The sequence below is a fragment of the Diadema setosum genome, chromosome 14, assembly GCF_964275005.1.
Source record: "Diadema setosum chromosome 14, eeDiaSeto1, whole genome shotgun sequence".
Classification (NCBI taxonomy): Eukaryota; Metazoa; Echinodermata; class Echinoidea; order Diadematoida; family Diadematidae; genus Diadema; species Diadema setosum.
Window position 1 is genome coordinate 24,828,388 of NC_092698.1, and position 22,394 is coordinate 24,850,781.

Here is a 22,394-nt window from a genome sequence, read left to right on the forward strand (position 1 = left end):
TGGAATAGTGTTTTTCTCCATACACTGCTAGATATGCTAGATTGAACTTCATCGCGCTATGATCTTGCATGATTATAACTTGTGAGTAGGGTAACTTTTTATAAATAACAGTCAGCGTGAAACGTAACATTTCAAAGGACACCTGCCAAAACAGAAAAAACCCAAGGAAGTTTTGGTTCTCGACGTATCGAAACATTTTTTTTTTCAATCGTGTCAAGCTGTCCTGCCGCCCGAGCTAGTTTCGACTATTGTTGTTTCCAGTCGTTGCACTGGAACACGTCGTCGGGATTGACAATGTCTCGCCAAACAAGAGGACAGTTAGGAAGGAAGAACAAGAGTGAGGACGGTTGTAAGCTTCTTAAAACAGACGTAACAGGTGTTGTGCACAGCTTCTTAGCCTCACGTGGATACGGCTTTATTGACCGTCATTCTGTCGACCAGGTACACGTGGACGGAAATATCTTCTTCCACCTTTCTCATATTGCCAACAACCATCTGCGCAAACATCATCAAATCATAGAAAAAGGAGATAGAGTCATCTTTGATTTGGGGTTCGGATCAAGGGGGTTTGCCGCCCGCCGAGTGAGATTGATTTCTGAAACGGCTGATGACGACGAAGCCGATGAAGAACATGAAGGCCAGAATGATGGCGATCCCTATAATCGGAGCCCTCATTCGCCAAAAGGTAAAAAGGATGACAGTCAAAAGCCAAACAGTAACATTAACAAACTTATAGACAGAGACGTAACTGGTGTCGTGAAGTGCTTCAAATCGACAGGCGGCTACGGCTTCATTGACTGCAAGTCCATCGACAAGAAAGTCATTGAAGAAGACGTCTTTTTCCACCACTCTCATATTGTCAACGACCACCCGCACAGACATCATCACATCACAGAAAAAGGAGACAGGGTCATCTTTGACTTGGGTATCGGACCAAAGGGATATGCTGCCCGCCGTGTGAGATTGATGTCCAAGACGGATGATGAGGAATGGGCGACGGCCTCAGAGTTTCCCGAACAGCCGAGCTCCAATTATGAGGAGTTAAGCTCGGTAGAGACCTCTGACGACGAGGAAGAGGATGAGGGGGATGAGGATGAGGAGGAGGAGGAGGAGGAGGACGAAGAAGATGAAAATGAAACCAACTTTCATTCACCAACGGGAAGAAAGGACTGCAGCCATACGCCGAACGGTAAGTGAGTGTATAGGAAATTATTAGAAAATGAAATTTTCAGATTGACTCCAGACTACAGTATGAAGGCATGAATGAGGGAGAACATCTTTGCGATCAAAAGAAATGTTAGTATGGAAAATTCTATCAATGAAATATGAAAGAAATAAAGTTACCTCTATGTATGTGCGTACATGTGTGATATACACACGTGCATTAATTGTTTTTGAATATCATATTGTTATTAAATATCAATTATGAAAGCAGTTTTGTGCAATCTTTTTTCTTTTTCTTTTCTTTTTTTTTTTGCCAGCGGGGATTTCATTACAACTGTAACAAGTATCCTGTACACTTTTAACTTCCAATCCCTTGTAATAAGGCCTAGTACTATAAATCAGAGTATTAATCAGTTGTTGGTTTTTTAACCGCTGACGAAGATGAATATAATGTCAAAACTAGACATGTGATTTAAGATAGCAAATGATATTTTCAAGTAAGAGTGATAGAACATCAGCAAGAAACAGAAGACAAAAGAACTTCTCTCTGCCTTTTGTCTGCTCAAAATGACAAAAATCGAATAAGAAATAAGACAATATATAAAAGATATGACATTTTGAAATATCAACATTTTTCGGTACACTTCTTGACAAGTCGTTAGTAACTTGATGATATCATGCTGTCACGACTATTTTATTCATTTCATAATAAAGAAATGACAAAAAGTCATATTTTAGCTGTACAGATGCAAAACTTGCCTTAAATCCCCATGAGAGGTTCTCTAATCCGAATGTGAAAAGGGGTTTAAGCCAAACATTAGTGGCGTTATTTTGTAAATCCAAAAATGAAACAGGGATCGTTATTTCGGAAGTTAGTTAATCCCAAAATGAAATAGGGCTCTTTATTCCGAAGGTTCATTGATCCGAGAATGAAATAGGGTCCGTAACGAACCTTCAGAATAATGAGCTTTGTTTCATTTTCGTATTAACGAACCTTCGGAATAATGAAACTTATTTCAATTTCGGATTAACAAATCTGCGGAATAACGAATCTTCGGAATAACGAACCTTCGGACTAAAGAACCTTCGGAATAACGAACCTTCGGAATAACGAACTGTAACCCCTGGAGGCTACCTATTTTTTTCTGAATACATGAAAAACTATGAGAGCATGACATCATCAACTCGTTCATTTGAGTATTCATAAGGACTGGTCAAAAAATGTTTTCCGGAAAAAAAGTGAAATTTTAAGATGTTATATCTTTCTTATTTCTTAACCATTTTTTTTTGTGGGGGGTCATTTTGGAACGTTCTGTAGGGATTTTTTTCTATGTCTTTTGGAATTTACTTATTTTTGGGGTGGATTTCCTCCTTAACTTACCTGATGTCGCCTAAACCCAAACCGGCTATACACACATGGATGTCAGGTCATCATCTACAGCTTAGCTCATAAAACAAACTATCATAGTCAATCGTCATTTTAGTCATAAGCGCAATGTAAATTTTCCATATTATCATTTTCATTTATTATCATTAAAATAAGATCATAGAATACCGTCTTCCTAGAGTAAACAAGGCTGTGAATTTGTAAATAGAAGATCTGAGGTTGGAATACTAAATAGTGCGTTCATCCTTGGACAGGGGGTTTTGCCCACAATTCATTACAATGTTCACTTTTCACACACACACACACAAGGCGTACAAAATAGGCATTTGGTAATGATGATAGTAGGGCTCCTTTGGGAAACCAGTAAAAATGGGTGCTGTTGTGGCGTTATTCCGAAGGTTCCTAGTTCCGAAGGTTCGTTGATCCGAAAATTAGATAGGGTTTGTTGTTCCGAAGGTTCGTTAATCCGAAAATGAAAAAGGGTCCGTAACGAACCTTGGGAATAACGAGCTTTATTTCTTTTTTGGATTAACGAACCTTCGGAATAACGAATCTTCGGACTGAAGAACCTGCGGAATAACGAACTCTGACCGTGAAAACACTGAAAAAGCTATGGGTAAATGACATATTGTTGTTATTTGCATGACTGATTGTTACCAGCCTCATTTTGGGGCTCAGATAAAAGCACGGAAACATCTCCCAGAGCCGCTACCCCTCCCGTCTCAGCATCGGTGAAGAAGAGGACTTGGGGGAACAAGTGTTTCAGGGCAGCTGATGCCTATGGAGCTGAGTCGCAAGAAAGGGTGATCTGCTTGAAGGGAGCCCTGCAGGTGTACAAGGAGGCCTACCAGTCGGCTCGCACCGATGATGACAATGTTTCGGCTGCCAAAAACGTCGCCGTGACCTCCAAGAAACTGGCCACCTTATATCGAGACCATCACAATCGTCTAAGAGGGGATAAGGTGGGCTAATTTCACGGGACTCTCCTTCAATTCCATTAATTCGTGTTTATGCAACTTAATAGTATTTCATATCCTAATTTTTTCCTATCATCTTAGATCGGACAGGATTAGGAAGCAGTCATGCAGTAAAAAAGATACTCGAATTAGGGACTACAGTATATTAAACGTGCCAATTTCTGTTCCAAATATGAAATCGCTGCAAAATTAATTAGATATTCCTCGGCACCTACTCAGAATTTTGTACAAAATAGCGTTTAATGGCGTGGACCCTACCTTAATTCTTTGCCTATTTGTATCTCGATACTTTCTCCAGGTTATTGAAGATCATTTCATGGAGGCTGCTGAGTACTTCGAAAAGGCATATTCCAAGAAAAACTGCAAAAGCTCGGCTTGGGGCAACCATCTGGACGAATGCTTAGAAAGCTGCGTTAGTGAATATTTGGATCTGAATCATACTCAGGTTACACTTAAAGGTACAGGAATGAGTTGAAACAAAAATATTTCGTGAGTTGTCTTTCATATACATTGTATGTTGGTTTTCAAATTCACTGTGATAAGCATCCGTCATGTAATGATTATTCATGTAGGCCTTATCCTCCACGATGCTTGCAATCACATGGCAATATCAGGTAGAAAAGGGTTACAGAGACTCCAACTCTTCCGTTTTCGACGGGAGATCTCCCGTCGAAAGCCCTTTTTTGCAAAATCTCCCGTTCTCCCGTTTGAGATTTGATTTCTCCCGCCCTGGTTCTGTGTCTCCCGGTGGAAAGGATTTCTTACTTATTGCTATCGTATGTTGAAAAAATAAGCCTTATATAGCACCAAAGAACATCTAGAGAATCTCCAGATCAGAAGGTGCTTGGGGTTGGAGTCTCTGCAAATATGTCTTTCAAATAGAGGTAGAAGCTTGAAACAACCTTGGTATAGAAAGTTTAAAACAAAATTTGGATCAATCACTCAAAAAATTCAAGATTGCAGGCCATCAAAGCTGGCATAGTGTATTGCGCCAAATTAAATGTATTATTTCGATTTTGATACAATTTTGTCTGTTTTGCTGTCTATTTATATGGTTTTTATGTATTCTGAACATTGTAATGCTATTTCAGACCATCTTAGGGTTTTATGGAGACATTTTTTTCAGAATGCACCATGATTATTTATCTAAAAAGTTAAAAAAATCAAATTATCATTTACCATTATTTACCATTAGTGAACGTAAAACAAAAACCCAGCTTTAGTTAATTCCTCAAACTAGTTCTAAACTGTGAGTTAGGGATAGAACAACTAATGTACAAACTTAAATCAGTATAATTAAGGCTAAATATTGTTAGATTATTATTATACTAAATAGATCTGATAAGAATGTTTTGTTTTATTCTAAGCTGTCAACAGTTATCATGGTTATAGAGTCTTGAAAAGAAATGGTGATATCTCCGTATGTTTTAGGCTTTATTATAATTTTTTACATGGTAGAATGTTTTGTGATACAACTAACCTACACATATAAATCGAATGTGATATCTCTCCCAATGGTAAACAATACCTTTAGTGTGTTGCGTCAAAGTTAAATCTCATCTTATAAGTTGATATATTTTTAATCTTCTTATATTGCTGTCTATTATATGTTTCTATATATCCGAACGATATTGTACTAGTGTAAACCCTATTGTAAATCATGTCTCCCGGTGGAAAGGATTTCTTACTTATTGCTATCGTATGTTGAAAAAATAAACCTTAGATAGCACCAGAGAACATCTAGAACCCTAGGAACTTCGCGCTTCGCACACATCAACTTGTTGGAGTCTCCCGTTTGCTAGGGGTTTCGGGCGGGAGAATCTCCAGATCAGAAGGTGCTTGGGGTTGGAGTCTCTGAAGATGGGGTTATTATTGCATTAATTACAAAATAATGAAGAACGTGCCTGCTGCAGTGTCTATAATTATGCATATTCATTCTTTGTTTGAACATGAATTATAGATTTACTACGGGCAAGCTTACCTTACGATGCTTCATGCCGCTTTGAAAACGAGTAAAGTATACCTAACCTATACATGTATAGCGATAAAACAGAAACGGCTTAGGTTTGTGCACATGCGCTTATTGTGAGATGACTTACTAGTATTGCATCAACACTTTGAAAGCTTAGCAAGTTCACCCAATTCACCTCACCCGGACATTTATAATGATAAAAGTATGTTTGATTGACACGACACGGAATGCATCAAGTTTGTTAAATTTATCACCCATATGAAGTAGTTTTGCCCGGCTATCGTAGTTGGTATTTTGATCGGTAAGGAAACCACCATACATTAGCACGTAAAAAACGAGGACGATCGCTGCGACTGTGTGAGCGCGCGGCGTACCTGAATTGTGCATGGGGTCGTGTGCAATCGTTTGGGTGTAGTTGAGCGCAGTCTGTCGTGTAGTGTAGGGTTCGACCTGACGCCGAGTGGATTTTGTTACCGTAAATCGGGAAGTTTACATTCTAATGATTTAGGACCCCGTTTACAGTGCGGGCCGGGCTCGGCCGCGGCTCGGCCGCGGCCGAGCCCAGCCCGGCCTCAATTGCGCGGCCGAGCCTCGCAATTTTGTCCGTTTACACTGCTGGGCTCGGCCGCGCTTTTAATTCAAACCTTTCAATATTTTGTCGTAGTGGCGCTCTGCTTGTAAACAAACGCAATTTGGTATAGCCTGGTTTTCAGACCCTCTGCCAACTAGATTCCGTGGCGACGAAGTCGCTGTTCGAGCAAAGGCCTTTGCCGAAGGAAAAATCCTTTGCAGGACAAAACCACCTTAAACTATACTAGTTTTCCACGTTGAGGGGGTTAATATCGTGAATAGTGAAATAGTACGGGCAGAGGGTCTGGAAGCCAGACTAAAATTGGCCGCGCAATTGGCCCAGTTTGCGTTTACACCAAGAAGAGGCCGGGCTCGGCCGCGGCTCGGCCGCGGCAGAGACCATCTCCAAAGCGAGGCCAAATGCGAGGCCAATTTTGGCCTCGCATTTGGCCTTTTGCGCGTTTACACGGCTGGGCTCGGCCGCGGCTCGGCCGCGGCCGAGCCTCACACTGTAAACGGGGTCTAGGTAACTGCCCGAAGATGCCTGAATGCCTGAAAATGGATAATTGTAATAATATGGACTGTCTAATTTCGGGGGATACAATTTTATTGCCCTCACCAGAAATAGTATTGCCCTCGTCTTCGACTCGGAGAATACAATTCTAGTTCGGGCAATAAAATGTCGTATCCCCGTCAAGGCCAGTCCATATTATATTAATGTACCACAAAGCTGCAAATAAAGAGATCGAATTGTCATTTGATATCAAAATTATACGACAGCAAATTGGTCTATTCAATTCCCCTGTTGAATGGTCTGAAGTAAGCACGGATGACATTACAATACACGAAATTAAGACGGTTCATTTAGCAACAACTTTTGAAAATATTCAGCTCAGGGGTATTTTGGACAAGCATGAAAGTTTGGGACAGATATAAATCTGAAAACTACTCACTCCCTGCATGTTATTTTACTTCCAGACATTACGTTTAGACTGGATGCTTTTCAAGAACGCCTGCCGAACTGTAGAGCGAAAGCAAGAGCTAAATATTATTTGGCTTGGGGTCTCTACAAGATCGGCTTTGAAAAAGCCGAAGCTGATGGCGAGGAATGCCTACGGTATGTGGTCCTATGCTAATCTCTTCATGATCATTTCCAGAGTTCGAACCTTTTGTGATACTCAGTGATTACTTTACTAGTAATATTGTAGATTATCTCGGAAAAGATGTATTAGTATCATCAAGACCTTTTTTTTTTTTTTGGGGGGGGGGGGGGAAGGGGACCCTAAAAACATAATCACCGTCATAATTGAAATAAATGTTCATTTTTTTTTTACCCTACACAAGGAATGAAAAACAGTTCTTCAGGGGAAAATGTAGGAAATAGCAAACTTAAACAAAATAATGACTATAGTTTAAATTGTCGCGACATTACTACGTTCTCGTTGTCCTTTAATGGCTTTGGGAATCCATTATCACAAAAGTTTAGATAAAAATAATCATAACAAACTTAACTTCTACCACTTTTTGATAATTTTGTGAAAATTATGTTGATGTATGCTCTTTCTGTCCACGCTTTTATAAAAGTTAACTCCCTCAAAGTGCTGACTCTTATAAACGAATATAGTAGAGGCTACTATGTAATCCCGTGAGATTTTTGTGCCAAAATTGATTTTTTTTTTTTTTGTTGCTAACTTTGTCAATTTGGGGGTGCTGAATCCAAAAAAAAAAAGTGGTTCCATTTTTTCCGACCACGTCTTCAGCCGCCATTTTGAATTTCACAATGGCTGCCATAGCAAACCGTGTTTTTATCCATATCTCATTAAGTGAGCATTGTAGAAGCTTCAAATTTGGTGTAAAATCCATGGTTGTAATGTCAGACACTAAAATATCTTTTTCTGATATTGTTTTAATACAATTTATAGGCTGCCATCTTGAATTTCAAAATGGCCGCCATAGCGTTTTTACCCATATGTCATGTTGCAATTATTGTAGGAGCATCAAATTTTCAGTAATGCACATGCTTGTGGTGTCCAACGTTCCAGTATAGCTGTTTCCTATTGAGGATAATTAGCCAGGCCACAATCTTGACATTCAAGATGGTGGCCATTAGAAAGACATATAATACTGTGGTAAGCGCCTTAGATGAATTTGCCAAAATTGTACTAGTTAGACCGAATTCATTTTCAGGTTACGAAGAACGACAGCCATCTCTTAAGTCAAAATGGGCGACATAAATTCAGACTGCAAGGACGAAGTTCCAGTGACGTCATCAAGTCATCCTGAGGGGCAAAAACTGCGTGGGGGTGGGGGCCGGGGAGGGGAGGGGTCCCATACCACTTACCATAAGTGTGGGCAAGCGTGTAAGCGTTACATCCCACGTCCCATGTTAGCCAAGTGAGTATGTGGTTCCCGTACACATGATTTGTTTTTGTCTCTCAGGCAAAACATTATTTGGTGTCGTGGAACCTCGTTAATAGTTATATTTAATCCCAGTTATTGAATATTTGTACAAAAGCAAGCATTGGTACGATTAAAGGTGATCTTCAAAAACTTGATGCTGCCTCGAGAGAATGAAGACAAACAAGGAAAATTCTCGCAATGGCAAGAAATACCATGGTCACCCTACCAGACATCCCAATCGCAAGCTTGTTTGTTGACCACAAAATGAAACAACTCATCAGGGAGCTCATAATTGCTGGATATATTTCTGGAATAACACAGAATGAATACGGAATACCAGTCAGTAGGTTCCTGATTGCCCTTGTGTGGGTCATCCTCAATTATCAAGACTTCCAAAATGCTGTACCGCCAATAATTCTAAAACTACAAAGGAGCAATAATAGCTCAGTTCTGTAGCACTTTGGATGCATCAGAATTCCTCAACAATTTAGAACACCATCACACGAGGGTAATCTAAAAAATTGTCACTGCATTGAAACTGATGAATATGGTGTTTGGCAATCAGGTATCGGAAACATTCAAGGAGGATATTCTAGAAAGAGATGAAAAGGGAAGTTTTCATGTTCTGTACTAAGAATTTGTATCTGAAAGGATTAAAAAAAAAAAAAAATCTGTCTGGGATAATATGAGAAAGGCCAGACATTCAGCTCTTTCAACTGAAATACACCGTTTAAGATTGGGTCAAAAGTCATTAAGCTTAAGAGGACCACTACCTTCTTATAATCAATACTTCTACCGATACAGCAGTCTGAAAGACCTGTCATTATACAGTCATTACTTGACGATACAATTATCGGAAGTTATGCTGTTCTAAGTAATTCCTCAATCACTCTACATCGCACAATTTTATGGCTCTCTCTTCATTCTCACCAACAAAGGTTCATTTTTCATACCCATGCCTTAGAAACTCATAAATCTGAGCCAAATAATCAGCCTGAAAGTTGAAATACTGATCAGTCAAATTTTCCATCTAATGCAGAAAGGGGAAAAAAAGAAACAAAGGATTCATCAAAGATGCCATGGGAGTTGTCACCCGTCACAACGAGGAAGCAGATATCATTACATTGTATGTATTAGCTGCTACTTCAAGAGCAACAGGGAATTTCGGAGATATTGATGGTTATTACGTGTAAACACTAATATTTTTATTCTCCTATAATGGATCTTTGTTTTACTTTTAATACTGCATTGCATTGTCTGCTCCATCACTGGAAAAGGAGATGATAAAGTACAATTGACATTGTTGTCGGATTCTGTTCTGCAAATTGTTGCGAAAAACAAAGGTCTGCTTGGTCACGCCTTTCGTGGCGCAGGCTGAAGTTGGAAATGTGACGATGTATCAAAGAGCAGATGGATCAAGAATTCTCTAAGCCTTGAATCATGCAGAATGTGCAATGACACAGTCCATGCATTCAAGAAGTTGGGCGTGGATGACTTCAACCTGGACAATCTCCCTCTTTGCTCTCTCAGAGTCTTGATGCAACACATCCAGAGAACAAACCTAGTAAACCTTCACAACCAGATTTGTGCCTCTACTTACAGGGGAATATAATATGGTACATTGTAGTTATTTCCAGCGGATATACATAAACTGAGCAATCAAATGCTTTGTTTAACTCAAATCAAATGGACTCTCCTAACCTATCTAAATATTGGAAAGAAAGCACAAACTCAGGAAAAGTGTGAAATGAGAAAAGAGGCTCTGAAGTACAGTGTCTATTCAAGCGCTTAATCTTTACCAAACCGTGCTGGCTGTGCGATGAATGGGACAAAAAAACAGGAAGTAAACCACCAGAGTAACAACAATGAAGGGATTATCAGATTAAACTGAAATTAAGCATGCCTCATTAACACATTCTGTCCATAATCAATGCCAACTTTCAAAGCAGTAGCACTATCTTTTCAAAAGTTATTAGAGTTGAAAGTGAAGAGTGTGGACAAGGTTTTTCAGAAATGAAAAAGGGATTCTAAAGACACACCTAATCAAACTACTCTACCAAAAATATTAGAGATGAAACTGCTAAAAAAAAACACACTTTCCTGCCCGTTTTATGATACCAAATTTTAGCATAATGTAAAAGAAGACCCGCTCTTTCAAGTTCGGCTAGGTTGACCCATTTCACTTATTTTCAGTCCTCACGCAAAATCAGTGTGTGCGACTTTATGTTCGTTTTGAGGTGCACGGTCACATAATATTTAGTCATTCAGACACAGTCATTGAGGCACTTTTGAAAGTCATTTGCTCTGACACCAGAATCACATGATTTCCCATACACAAGTTTTACCCAAATGCAATGCTCTTAAAGGAATGTTTCCCATGGCAGCCATTTTGCATTCCAACATGGCATTGTACCTACAGGAAGCAGTCCCACCTATGCAATAATACTATTACTGAAGTGATTGACTTACACATATAGGTCCTACATCACCAAAGTGCTCCCAGCATGCTTGAGTTTGCAGAGTAAAGATCTTACAGCACCAAATATGTGTCGAAGTCCATCTTGAATTTCCAGAGTGGCAGCCAATGCGAATAATCCATTATTACAGAATGTAATGTGTGTTTCTGTTTGTAAAAGAATGTACAATGTACACTACCATAAACATTGATATGACTAAAAGTTGCTCGTAACCACAGATATTAGCTGAAAAGCAGCCATTTTGAATTATAAAATGGCAGCCTAAAAAATGATCGGCAATTTTAGGGAGGGGATCAAAGTGCATCTGAATGTTTAACATCATGAGCCCGGTTTATGTCCAAAAGGTGAACTTTCTGTATTGTTTACGACAGGAAATATGGGTCAAAATATACATTCTGGTATGGCAGCCATTTTGAATTTCAAGATGGCCACCTATAATATCAAAATGGACCATCATTTCAGAAAAAGATGTTTCAGAAAGTCTGATAGCATAGGCATGCTCTTAGCCCCAAGTTAGAGCCTTACACAATGCATACAATATGAGATATAGGCCCAATTACATTTGCTATGGTGGCTATTTTGAATTTCGAGATGGCCGCCAACTAAAATGGTCCAGCAAAAACAAATGGATATGTTAGCATCTCTGACATCATAAGCACGCTTTTTGCCCCAAATTTAAACTTTCCATAATGCTTACAACCTGTGATAGAGGTAGAAATACATTTAGCTATGGCGGCATTTTGAATTTCAAGATGGCAGCCCTCAAATTGTATTAAAACAATCTACAATATCAGGAAATGGTGTATCAGAATGTCTGACATCATAAACATGCTTTTTGCATCAATTTGAACCTTCTATGATGCTCACATTATGAGAACTGGGTCAAAATACAGTTTGCTATGGCGGCCATTTTGACATTCAAAATGGCGGCTGAAGACGTTGTCGAAGAAAAATGGAACCAAAGTTTTTTGGATTCAGCACCCCAAAATTGACCGAGCTAGCAAAAAAAAAATAATAAAATAAAAAAAAAATCAATTTTGGCACGAAAATCTCACGGGATCCAATATTTCGACATAGCAGACCGTACTAATAGGGCTACAGGCTAAATTGGAGCACATGTAATCATAATATTGCCTTGCAGATCTTGTTCGTTATAAAAAAAAAGAAAGAAATAAAGTCTGCGGATCATTGGAAGGTGTAGCAATTGCCAAACCTTACGCCCAAGTCACATAGACATCCCGGATCACCCCAGACCACCCCGGATCTGATCCGGGATGATCCGGGGATAAATCCGTGTTGACGCCTTGGACATCCTTGGACATCCGTGTATGTCCGTGTAGATCCGTGTTGACGCCTTGGACATCCTGTGACATCCGTGTATGTTCTTGTAGATCCGGGGACATCCGGGAGGCCGGCAACTTTTAGAGGTCAAAACATATGGCGTCATCCGGGGATTGCCGTGTTGGCAGACCAATCCGGGATGGTCCGTGTGGCTGCCGTGTAGCTGCCGTGTTGATCCGTGTAGATCCGTGTTTGTTTGTCCGTGTAGACGCCGCGCTCTTCCGGCCTTATCCGTGTAGCTGCCGTGTTGATACCGTGTGTACAGTCATATCAACGCTCGTCGACACTCCATCGAGGTCAAAAACTATCCCGGATCTCCCCGGATCTCCCCGGATCTCCCCAGATCTCCCCGGATTACCGTGTAAATCCTTGAGGATCCGTGTTTATATGTGACTGGGGCCTTTAGTTTTAAAGGCGTCTACCAATTTTCATTGATGATTTATGTAAATAAAAAAAGTCCCACTAAATAGTAGCTTTCATGTACTTTCTACTTGAATCTGTGATCATTTTCACAATGCATCTCAGGTGCATGGCGAAATGCTTACGTGTGCTGGACGATGCGGAGAGCTTGTACGATGGATTAGCTGAGGAAACATCCCTACCTCGCCTCCGGAAGGCCGTGAATACATGGATAAGAATAGTCAAGTTGCGAATGACCAAGTCAGCAGGTTATTTCTTAGATACGACGCTTACCTTGTAACAGTAAAAGGGAACCCAATACAGACTTTTTATTAGAAGAGTCGTTGTTAAAGCCCAAATTCATGCTGTTATTTTGAGACAATCTTGAGGCAAATGTAATCATTCAACACATCTGTATGAACGGCACGCTATATAGGCTTACCCATCTGTAATTTTGATTTGGATTGTGTCATATGTCCAGCTGTTGTGCATGGGACGATGCTTACTTTTAACAATAATTACGATGGATATACCTTGGGGCGCTGTGGCATAGTGGATAAGACTCCAGACTCCCTATCGGAGGATCCGAATTCGAATCTCGCCCAGTGTTTACGTCCTTGTACAAGATGTTTTACCCACCAAGTCCCTCTCTACCCAGTTAGCCCTTAAATGGATTCTTCTTCTTAAAGAGTTAGACGCAAAAAGATGGAAACTGACCAGAAATGAATATTATTTATTAAGTGGAAATTGAGCAAAGAAAGTGGGATCCTGATGGAATCCCATTTTCTTTGCTCATTTTTTTTTTACTTCTTCTTCTTCTTCTTCTTCTTGTTATTATTATTATCATCATCATCCTCGTAATTATTATTATTATTATCATTCTATGTTTCTGTCTAATACCCCTATTTAGGGGCCGACTGAACAGGGGGTGCGCTGGTGTTGGTATGCGGAGAGAGAAACTACTTTAGTTGCTTTGTTTTTGGATGTAGTGGAGGAGGGTTGCTGTTTTGAAGTCCTTGTTTGTAATGCCAGTAACTGTCGGTGGTAGTGAGTTCCAATCTGGGATTGTTCTTGAAATGAATAAGCACTAATACTAAAAGTGTGAAGAAATAAATGGAATATATGAAAATTGAGAAGGAAAAAGGTTATATGGCATCTTTCTAACGTTACGGCTTTTAGGCGAAACCTCGAGATCATCTGCCAGAGCCACTGCCCCTCCTCGTCCCGTCTCGGCATCAGTGGAGAAGAGGACTTTGGGGAATGGGCGTTTCAGGTCAGCTGATGGCCATGAGGCTGGGTCGCAAAAAAGGGCCCGCTGCCTCAAAGAAGCCCTGGAACTGTACAAGGAGGCCTGCCAGCTGGCCATCACCGAGGAGGAAAGTGCTTCGGCAGCCAAGAACGTCGCTGTGACTTCCTTGAAACTGGCCACCCTATACCGAGAACACGGCAACCATCCAAGCGGAGATATGGTAGGCTAACACAGAGCTGTCTTTCCAAACACTCTACTATAATGTTATGCCCTTTCTTCGTTTTATCGTCTTGGATGAACAGAAGTACGACTGCATTGTTGTTGGTTGTTGGTTTTTGTTTTGTTTTGTTTTGTTTTGTTTTTTTTGCATAGTTATACACCTACATATATATATGATGTTTTATTCATGATACGGTCTATGTTTTGGTATCTTTTTTTAATTCCCTTTGTATGTTTTTTAATGCCACAGAACCGTTGTAACAAAATAAGCCTTCAAGTTTAGATGTACAAGGGTGAGCAGATATTTGGCATTTCAAAAACGAGAAAGGTAAACCTCGGAAAACCATACTAAATTCATGAAATCTGGAAAATAAAAAGAGGAAAAGAATATCAAAGCATCCCTTAAGTTGGGCAGAATTAAACTTCAAGAGGTTTCAAATTTCAATATCTGGAAAAAGAAAATCATATTCCATACTTTTCTGCCCAATTATCTTATTTGGTGTCTTTTTGCCTTTTATAGGTAAAACGTAGTACATTGAAATTTATGTTGTACATGTGTATTTTTACAAAAATGGAAGTGCAGATATTTTCTTACAGACATTCATTCCTTCCTTAATTATTCACATCATCACACTTTCTGCAGGGTATTGAAAATCATTTCATGGATGCTGCAAAGTATTTTGCTCGGGCATTCTCGAAGCAAAAATGTCAACGTACGGCATGGAGAAGCGACCTGTGCAAACGCATCGACATTTGTCTTCAAGAATTTCGGACCTGGATATCTCACATGACGGTCAAGGGTGAGGGAATACTTTCAAACAGGAGTTTTCGGGACTGTCATCGTGTTGTCAGCCCTGCTGCATTAATAGTGAAGTGATAATGAAGGACCAATTTTCAATGTTAACAGAAATTAATCACATTCATTTTGAATTCTTTGGTCACTCTACGCTTAAGAATTTGAGTTTTTACACTTCGGACACATTATTGGGTTCTGTCACATAACAGGAAAACAGAAAATAAGCAATTTATCTATTCTCTTGTTTAATTTAGAATGAGAAGTCATATATCTTCATATACTTCGCATCAAGTGGCTTTGACGTTGTAAAGTTGTATTCATTTAAGGATATCTTTGAAGGACTGGAATATCTTTGCTTCATGAATTTTACTCTATAAAGCAACATCTTCAAATGAAAACTAATTCCTGTGATTGATAAATCGTGGCGGGTAGTCTGCTGTCACGAAATGCATGAAACAAAGCAATTCATCGTCACTTTCTCTAAGTATGTCAAATAGTGTTGAAACCTTCATTGTCTGTGTTGTTTGGTTTTTTTTTTTTTCTCAGCTTAGAGACATTATTTGTGTTAAATCAATACTTCAAAATATCATCATCCTGCGGTTTGAACTTCTGAATTTTTACTTAATATCTTACATTAACTTCGTCAAATCTACACAAAATCAAAACGAAATTTACAAAATCCGTAATTCTGTGAGAGCATCTATCTGAGATTATGTTGAAATTTAAAAAAATATCGTAACCATCTGGTAACTAAACTATAAGTGTATGAAGAAACAAGGTATGTAATTTGATACTAAAGACATTCTAATCTTCTTTTTTTGCTCTACCTCACCAACGATCATAGAATAAAATCATGCTGAGAGAACTTTTCACAGACCAGATTGAACACAAGATGCAAGGGGTTTACTGTTGTGGTTCTTGTTAAAGGTGTTAAAGGTGTACAATTGAAATCCATTCTCTCGTTACATTACGTTCTCTCATGTACAGTCAAAGCTTCCAAACTGGAAGAATTTCTGGAATGCCTACCAAATTGTCACTCTAAAGCGGTTTGTAAAGTGATGCTCGCCCAATATGCGTACAACATTGGCCTGGAAATATCCCAAACCGACGACTACGAAGAGTGTCTAAGGTATATCATGCCACGCTTCATTTGTAAAACATTATTTATTTTAATCAAATTTAATTCAGTACGGTAAATGATAATTTGTGATTATCAACTATCCCGTATAAAATAATCCCCATTATTATGTAAGTTATTTCTAGTGAAAAGGAGGGGGGGGGGGGAAGGGATATGTGGTTAAGAGTACTATCACTGTATATTTATGTACCGGCCAGTTTAAAAGTAATTCTGAAAATGTATGCAGTGTCGGTCTCGTGGGCCTTTTTTCTTTCTTTCTTTTTTCTTTTGCCTATAGTGTCGGACTCGTGGGCCACTCACTGACATTTCACAAAATTGCGTTTACTCAGATGGGGTCAATTTTTACCCCTTCTGGACATCTGCTACATTGCAAATTCATCATTCCGGGGAAACTCCTAGCCATGTTCAAGTTTATAATAATCAAATGAAAAAGTTACGTGACTGTGATGAAAACGGTCATAGAATGCACTCTGAATATTCATTGGATTAAAAAGTAATCTAATGAGACCATGAGGAGGGACAAATCCACATAAAATTAAAATTTTTAGTCTAATTGATTTAGAAATTAGATCCATTAGAATTGAAATTAATAATCTTATTTGGATTTGTCCCTCCTCATGGTCTATTAGATTACTTTTTAGTCCAACGAATTCAGAATGTGGGTTTATGGAATTTGTAAATGTAGAATTATTTCTTGCCAAAGCGACATTGATGACAATCAAAACACAGTACGACGGATGATATCGCCACTCGACCATTCTTGCATGTTATTTTGCTCTATGAAGATACAATCTTTTTAAGAACGAAATATTGTTTGTCTATGAAACAGCCAGTAATCTCCTCTTGAAGGGGTCATTGCTTAAGGGACATTTCAGACAATTTTCATAATTTCACATCATGTAGTACATAAATCAACAGCTCCATGAATAGATTTGTGGAATTTATTGTGGTTCTTCAGCAGAGAAACAATACTTTGAAAAACCATAAACAAATTACACTGAACAAGGATGATGACATAGGAGGTTCACAGATTTCAGAAATGTAGCAGTGTAATTCCATCACAATACCGCTCGCTTGCGAGTTCACCTGTGTATAAATTATGCATGCCTTCTTCTTTTGTTTTGCTTCCTTGAGCCCCAACTCATAAATTCTTATGCTGACTCTGCCATGTCATCATCCTTGTTCATTGCAATGTGTTAAAAATTTCGAAAATATTCTTATTCTTCATCCAAATTATCATAAATTCTGAAACTGTGTCCTCAGTATAACGAATTTATAGTTGTGGAAATGTAAAATTTTGAAAATCATCCGGAGGTCTCCTTTAAATGTAAATTAAGAAAAATCTGTTGGTTGTTTTTGGACATAATTGATCATATTCAAAATGTGTGCATTAAAATTACTTTTTTCAGATAAGTGGGAGAATTTGGATCTAATGATGCGCTATTGTCACTTCCTTATGAAGAGGTTTTTAAAGCTGCGATTGAATTAAGCACAAATCAACATAAGACAGTGACACATATCAAAAGATGACTGTAAAAAAAATAAATAAATGCATTTTTCTAGTATCTATTCAGTCTTGACCCCTGTCACAATGTGTTTCAGGTACATGAAGAGATGCTCTCTTTTGTTGGATGATGCCGAGAGAACATGTGACGGAGAAGCTAATGTAACGACAAATGTGCGCGCCCTTCGGAAGAATGTGGATACCTGTAGGGAAAGTGTCAAGAAGCGCATGGCTACGGCAGAAGGTACGTAGAGGACGCATGTATACCTTGACACTGACAGGTAGGCCAACATAAAAATTTCAAAATCGGTACGCAAGAATTGTTCTGAAAGCCAGTATACTAACACCACATAAGCAAATATGCTCTCCAAATTACAATGGCAATCAACACATCAACGAGTTCAGTACCAGAGTTGCATATATTTGTATAAGATAATCAATGGCAATAGCCCACGTTATCTCAGACAATGAATTGCTGTAAGACACACACCATTTCGTACACGATATGCCGTTAATTGCTCCTTGTTTATAAATGCCCCCAAAATAGATTATTTTAAGAACTCTTTTCATCATCAAGCTTCAAATATGTGGAATAATTTGCCAAATTTCATTCGAAATGCGCAGTCATTGTTTGTTTTCAAAAAGAAAATATGCAAAGTAGCTCAGCATAATTGATAGGTTATACATGTACCTGTATATAATGGAAAATGTGTTGAAATCAGTTACTGAGAATTGTGTGTTTATGTTATATTGTGTTATAACTTCATTATGTTCATAATGTGTTGTTTTTTTCTGTATGAAGAAATGATAGTTAACTCCGAAATTTGAAGATATTATTGTAAAGGGGGAGGGGTTGGTGAAGTGGCAATACTCTTCTGATTGCCCTATCAAGCTGTTGTTAAGCTTTAATCGTAATAATGGTTGGGTTTGTTTGTATTTTTGTTTTGGAGTAGTGGTTGATGTTAGTATAAGTTGTTTCATTGTTTGTATACTTTGTTTTGATGTTCATGACATTTTTATCTGTACATAATGTGAGCAGGGCCCCTTGGTAGAACAGTTAACCAACTGAAAGGGCTACCCTGCTAAAAGAATATTGAAATAAATGAATAAAAATAAATAAATAAATAAATAAATATACGCACTTGATAGGAGCAGGGAGGGGGGAGCCCCACCTCCCTGATTCAGCTGCTGATGGGAGGACTCGTTCTCATAATCCCTATTCCCTCACAATTATTGTGACACAATGCGATGAGTATCCAGTGGATTTTGAAGGATACATTCCCGCTGTACTGGGCCATGTTTTGTGAGGAGTTATGGATTCATTACAAGACAGTGTAGTTGATTTCTATCATAAGTCTATGGCAGCGGATGTGGTAAGGGAATTTACAGTCGATTATGTCTTTTTTCTAAAACCGGGCCCAGGTCTTCCCCGGAATGGCGTGTATTGCTAGTTTTCTACTCATCTTCTTCCATTATGATTGTCTGTGCTTTGAAATGGGCCATCTTGTCGCGCCATAGCACGTATATTGTGGTAGAAAATGAATGGTATTCACTTAACACACACCCACACACGCGCGCGCGCGCACACACATTTTTTATCAAGTATTATTATGTACATGTATAATAAATTATATCAAAGCTGATTTTTTTTATACTTTTACTCAGTGTATTTCCTTATCCCACACCCGCATGTATATCACAATTGGCATGTTTTGTGCTAACCAACACCATTCAAGTGCATTACAGCGCAAGTTGTTGTTTTTTTTTTTCCTCTAGGTTTGAATTGAATAATGATAATGTGTCATGGACTGTTTGGGTCTTTGACTGTTTCAAGTTTCCGGTATCAATACATTTCCTCTTGTAGAACTTCAAAGACGTCTGGAGCGGGAAAAGCAAGAGGCTGAGGAGAAGACTAGGGCCTTGGAGTCACTGAAGCCCAGACTGAAGAAACTCGATTTACTGGCCTCTCTGCCCACTGAAATGTTCCTTCAGACGCTCTACGATGTCTGGCCCCCTAAATCCGGTACCGTTGTAATAAATTGCCACACCAAGCCATCGGGATCAGCGAAAAAGTGCCTTCTCCGAGCAATCGCCTGTTACCATCCCGACAAGGTGGACAAAGCGGCCCATGGGATGGAGTGGTACTACTTTTGCTGTGAAGTCACGAAGTCCCTCAATAAACAGTTGGCAAAATGCAAGTAGTATTACAAGAATGTGTTCCTACCGACTCATGCAGCAAAATCGCAGTAACGTATCCTATCCAACGGACCTGTCATTGGCCTAGATTGCGACTCGCCGGAACTATACCTGATCTGGCTATCTACACTCAGGGAATTGTCCCACTATGTCATGATTGTGAAGATGATTTCAGCCATGATCGATCCCTCAAAACGGGAAAGTGATAAAACTCATGACATTGGGAGACGACATGAACCATACTGTTTTTTGCAAGAATGCAGTCATTTAGTTGTAACTTATTGTAAGCAACATGAAATACCTACTTCTCATTTTTAGTTTATTTGCATCCAAAGAAGGTTAAAGACATGACACAAAGCATACATTTCACATGTCATTGTATTTTAGCCTTTTGTAAGAATTATGTTTCTGACACGGTATCTCATTAAGTACGGAGTACAGTACAGATATCACAGGCTATGATTTCTACATTTAACAGGGTTTCTTCTCACCTCCCTGCATGTACCAACCTTTAGCAATTTTGAAGGCTAGCTTTCATCCACTATCCACTCAAGTGGACTTTCTCAAGTAAAGTGATTAAAATTTCTCTTTGCTTTCTGTCTGTGTTCCGATCGTTGAACTGAAGATCGGAGATAAATAGCCTGAATCCCTGTAGAGTGTTTTCTTTACAACAAGTGCATCAAACAGATTTATTGGATAATAAAGAGAAGCAATACATATACCTTGAAGGGTTGACAAAATACTAAACATGACAATGAAAACAAAAGAATGATCCACAGAAAAGCAGAGCTTGTAAAACGTGGAACATGAATAAAGTGTACATATAATCCAAAATGTGTTCATACAGCCAAAGATAACTGTGAATTTAATAATGCAGGTAGGGCCTACTTATAGGAAGCGATATAAACACATTGTGGACAGTAATCATTTTCAAGGTACAGAGGAGATAGAGATTAGGAAAAAGATATGAATGTTATCACCTCAACAATATTCACTGAACCGTGTGCACCAACAAAATATGGTTGTAAAAACAACAATGCATATACATACAAAATTCACACACAACACACACACACACGCACCTACCCACACACGTTTAAAACACAATATGTACATGTACACAAACGCAAAATACGCGACACTCTCAAGTAGAGAGAACAAAATGGCATTATAATAATTACGTGTACAAACAACAGAGAAGAAGAAAGGAGGAGCATAGTGTGCTAAGAAAGAAGAGGGGTCTGTGTAATAGAACACGTCACTCCATTTTCAGGACAATGAATTCAATTCTCTTATAGTGATGCTTATGTGCAGCCTTTTCTTAGCTTCTGTTTAAATATAATGAACTAAAGGAGATTTCTTAACCCTCTGTGTGCTGTGAGTTCCGATTGGCACAGAAAACCCCTTTGTATACACAATGTTCGAATACGTACCTGGAACACGGCCCTGTTTTATGAAGAGTTAAAATTGATTATAAAGTTGGTTTTTATCATAAGTCTATGGCAGCCTGTGTGTTAAGGAAATTTAAATCGATTATACCTTTTGATAAAACAGGGCCAAGAAAGAGTTGAGCTGTTGTCTAAGTAATTCTAAAGAGTTATTTATGATTCAGTACTTCAGAATGTATTTTGAGTATGTCGGGTTCTGTGTAGGGGAAGATGATATTGAAAGGACTGTCGAATACTAGTATGCCAGATACTGTTATACTTTAATGAAATAAATCGTGAAATACTATAGGTAAGTGGTTGTTGTCCTTATTGAATACACACACTATGCAGTTATGAATATCACAAGTGGAGTCACTATTTACCTTTTAAGGGAAACGGTTTTGGCAGCGAAACACTGCGACGGCACTTTCACTTGTGAAACGCATACATGTACTGGTAAACAAACTCAGTATCACAGAGAGCACAATCTTTAGATGAAACACTAATGCAAAATAATCAAAATGTTCAATCTAGGTACAGAGCTCTTTCCGTGACGTAATATGTCAGTTTGTCAATGCACTTGATGCAAGTGCTATATGTATCTATAAGACATTTTGTGCATCATACGGATACCCAGCGAAGCCCTCATGGGGTGTTTCGCGAAGAATTTAAGTCAAACGTAAAATTTAAGATCGACTAAAAATATGGTATGCTGTGTGTGTCTTCAGTGTTGCTCAACTTTCTACTGAAAATGGAGATTTTGGAGATTTTTCTTTCATGTAATCATTGATGATACAGAATAAATTAAATAATAATGGAATTATTCTGTATATTGATAATTTGAAGTGGGTGGTGATTAGGCTAAAGAAATTTAACAGGGAAACCAGTGGCAAACCATAATTTTCAGTCAATGTTAAATTAAGCTCGACTTCGTGCAAACACTTCCCTGGTAAGTGTCACAAACCAAGTGATGGGTTAGGCAAGGCTTGCAAGATACGTGTTAGCTGACATTTTGTTCTTTACTTTTTCCCAGGCAACATTAACTTTTGGCGTTCGTAACGACAAGATGCAATTTTGGCCGCTGATATTACGTTTCCTGATAGTCAAGTATAGACATATCCTCAAAACATGTTTGCATTCGAGAGTTTACTCGCAATAGCGGTTGTCGTTTTGCTTGT

The 22,394-nt window shown here is 38.8% G+C and overlaps 1 protein-coding gene across 1 annotated transcript; it reads left to right on the top strand.

The window, feature by feature from the left end:
• Positions 1-3,844: 3,844 nt before the first annotated feature.
• Positions 3,845-19,795, top strand: LOC140237640 (uncharacterized). Its single transcript, XM_072317566.1, has 8 exons — positions 3,845-3,986; positions 7,049-7,187; positions 12,814-12,956; positions 13,867-14,156; positions 14,799-14,955; positions 15,939-16,080; positions 17,692-17,837; positions 19,458-19,795. The coding sequence occupies exons 1-8, from the start codon at positions 3,845-3,847 to the stop codon at positions 19,793-19,795; spliced, it is 1,497 nt and encodes a 498-aa protein (XP_072173667.1).
• The last annotated feature ends 2,599 nt before the right edge of the window (positions 19,796-22,394 follow it).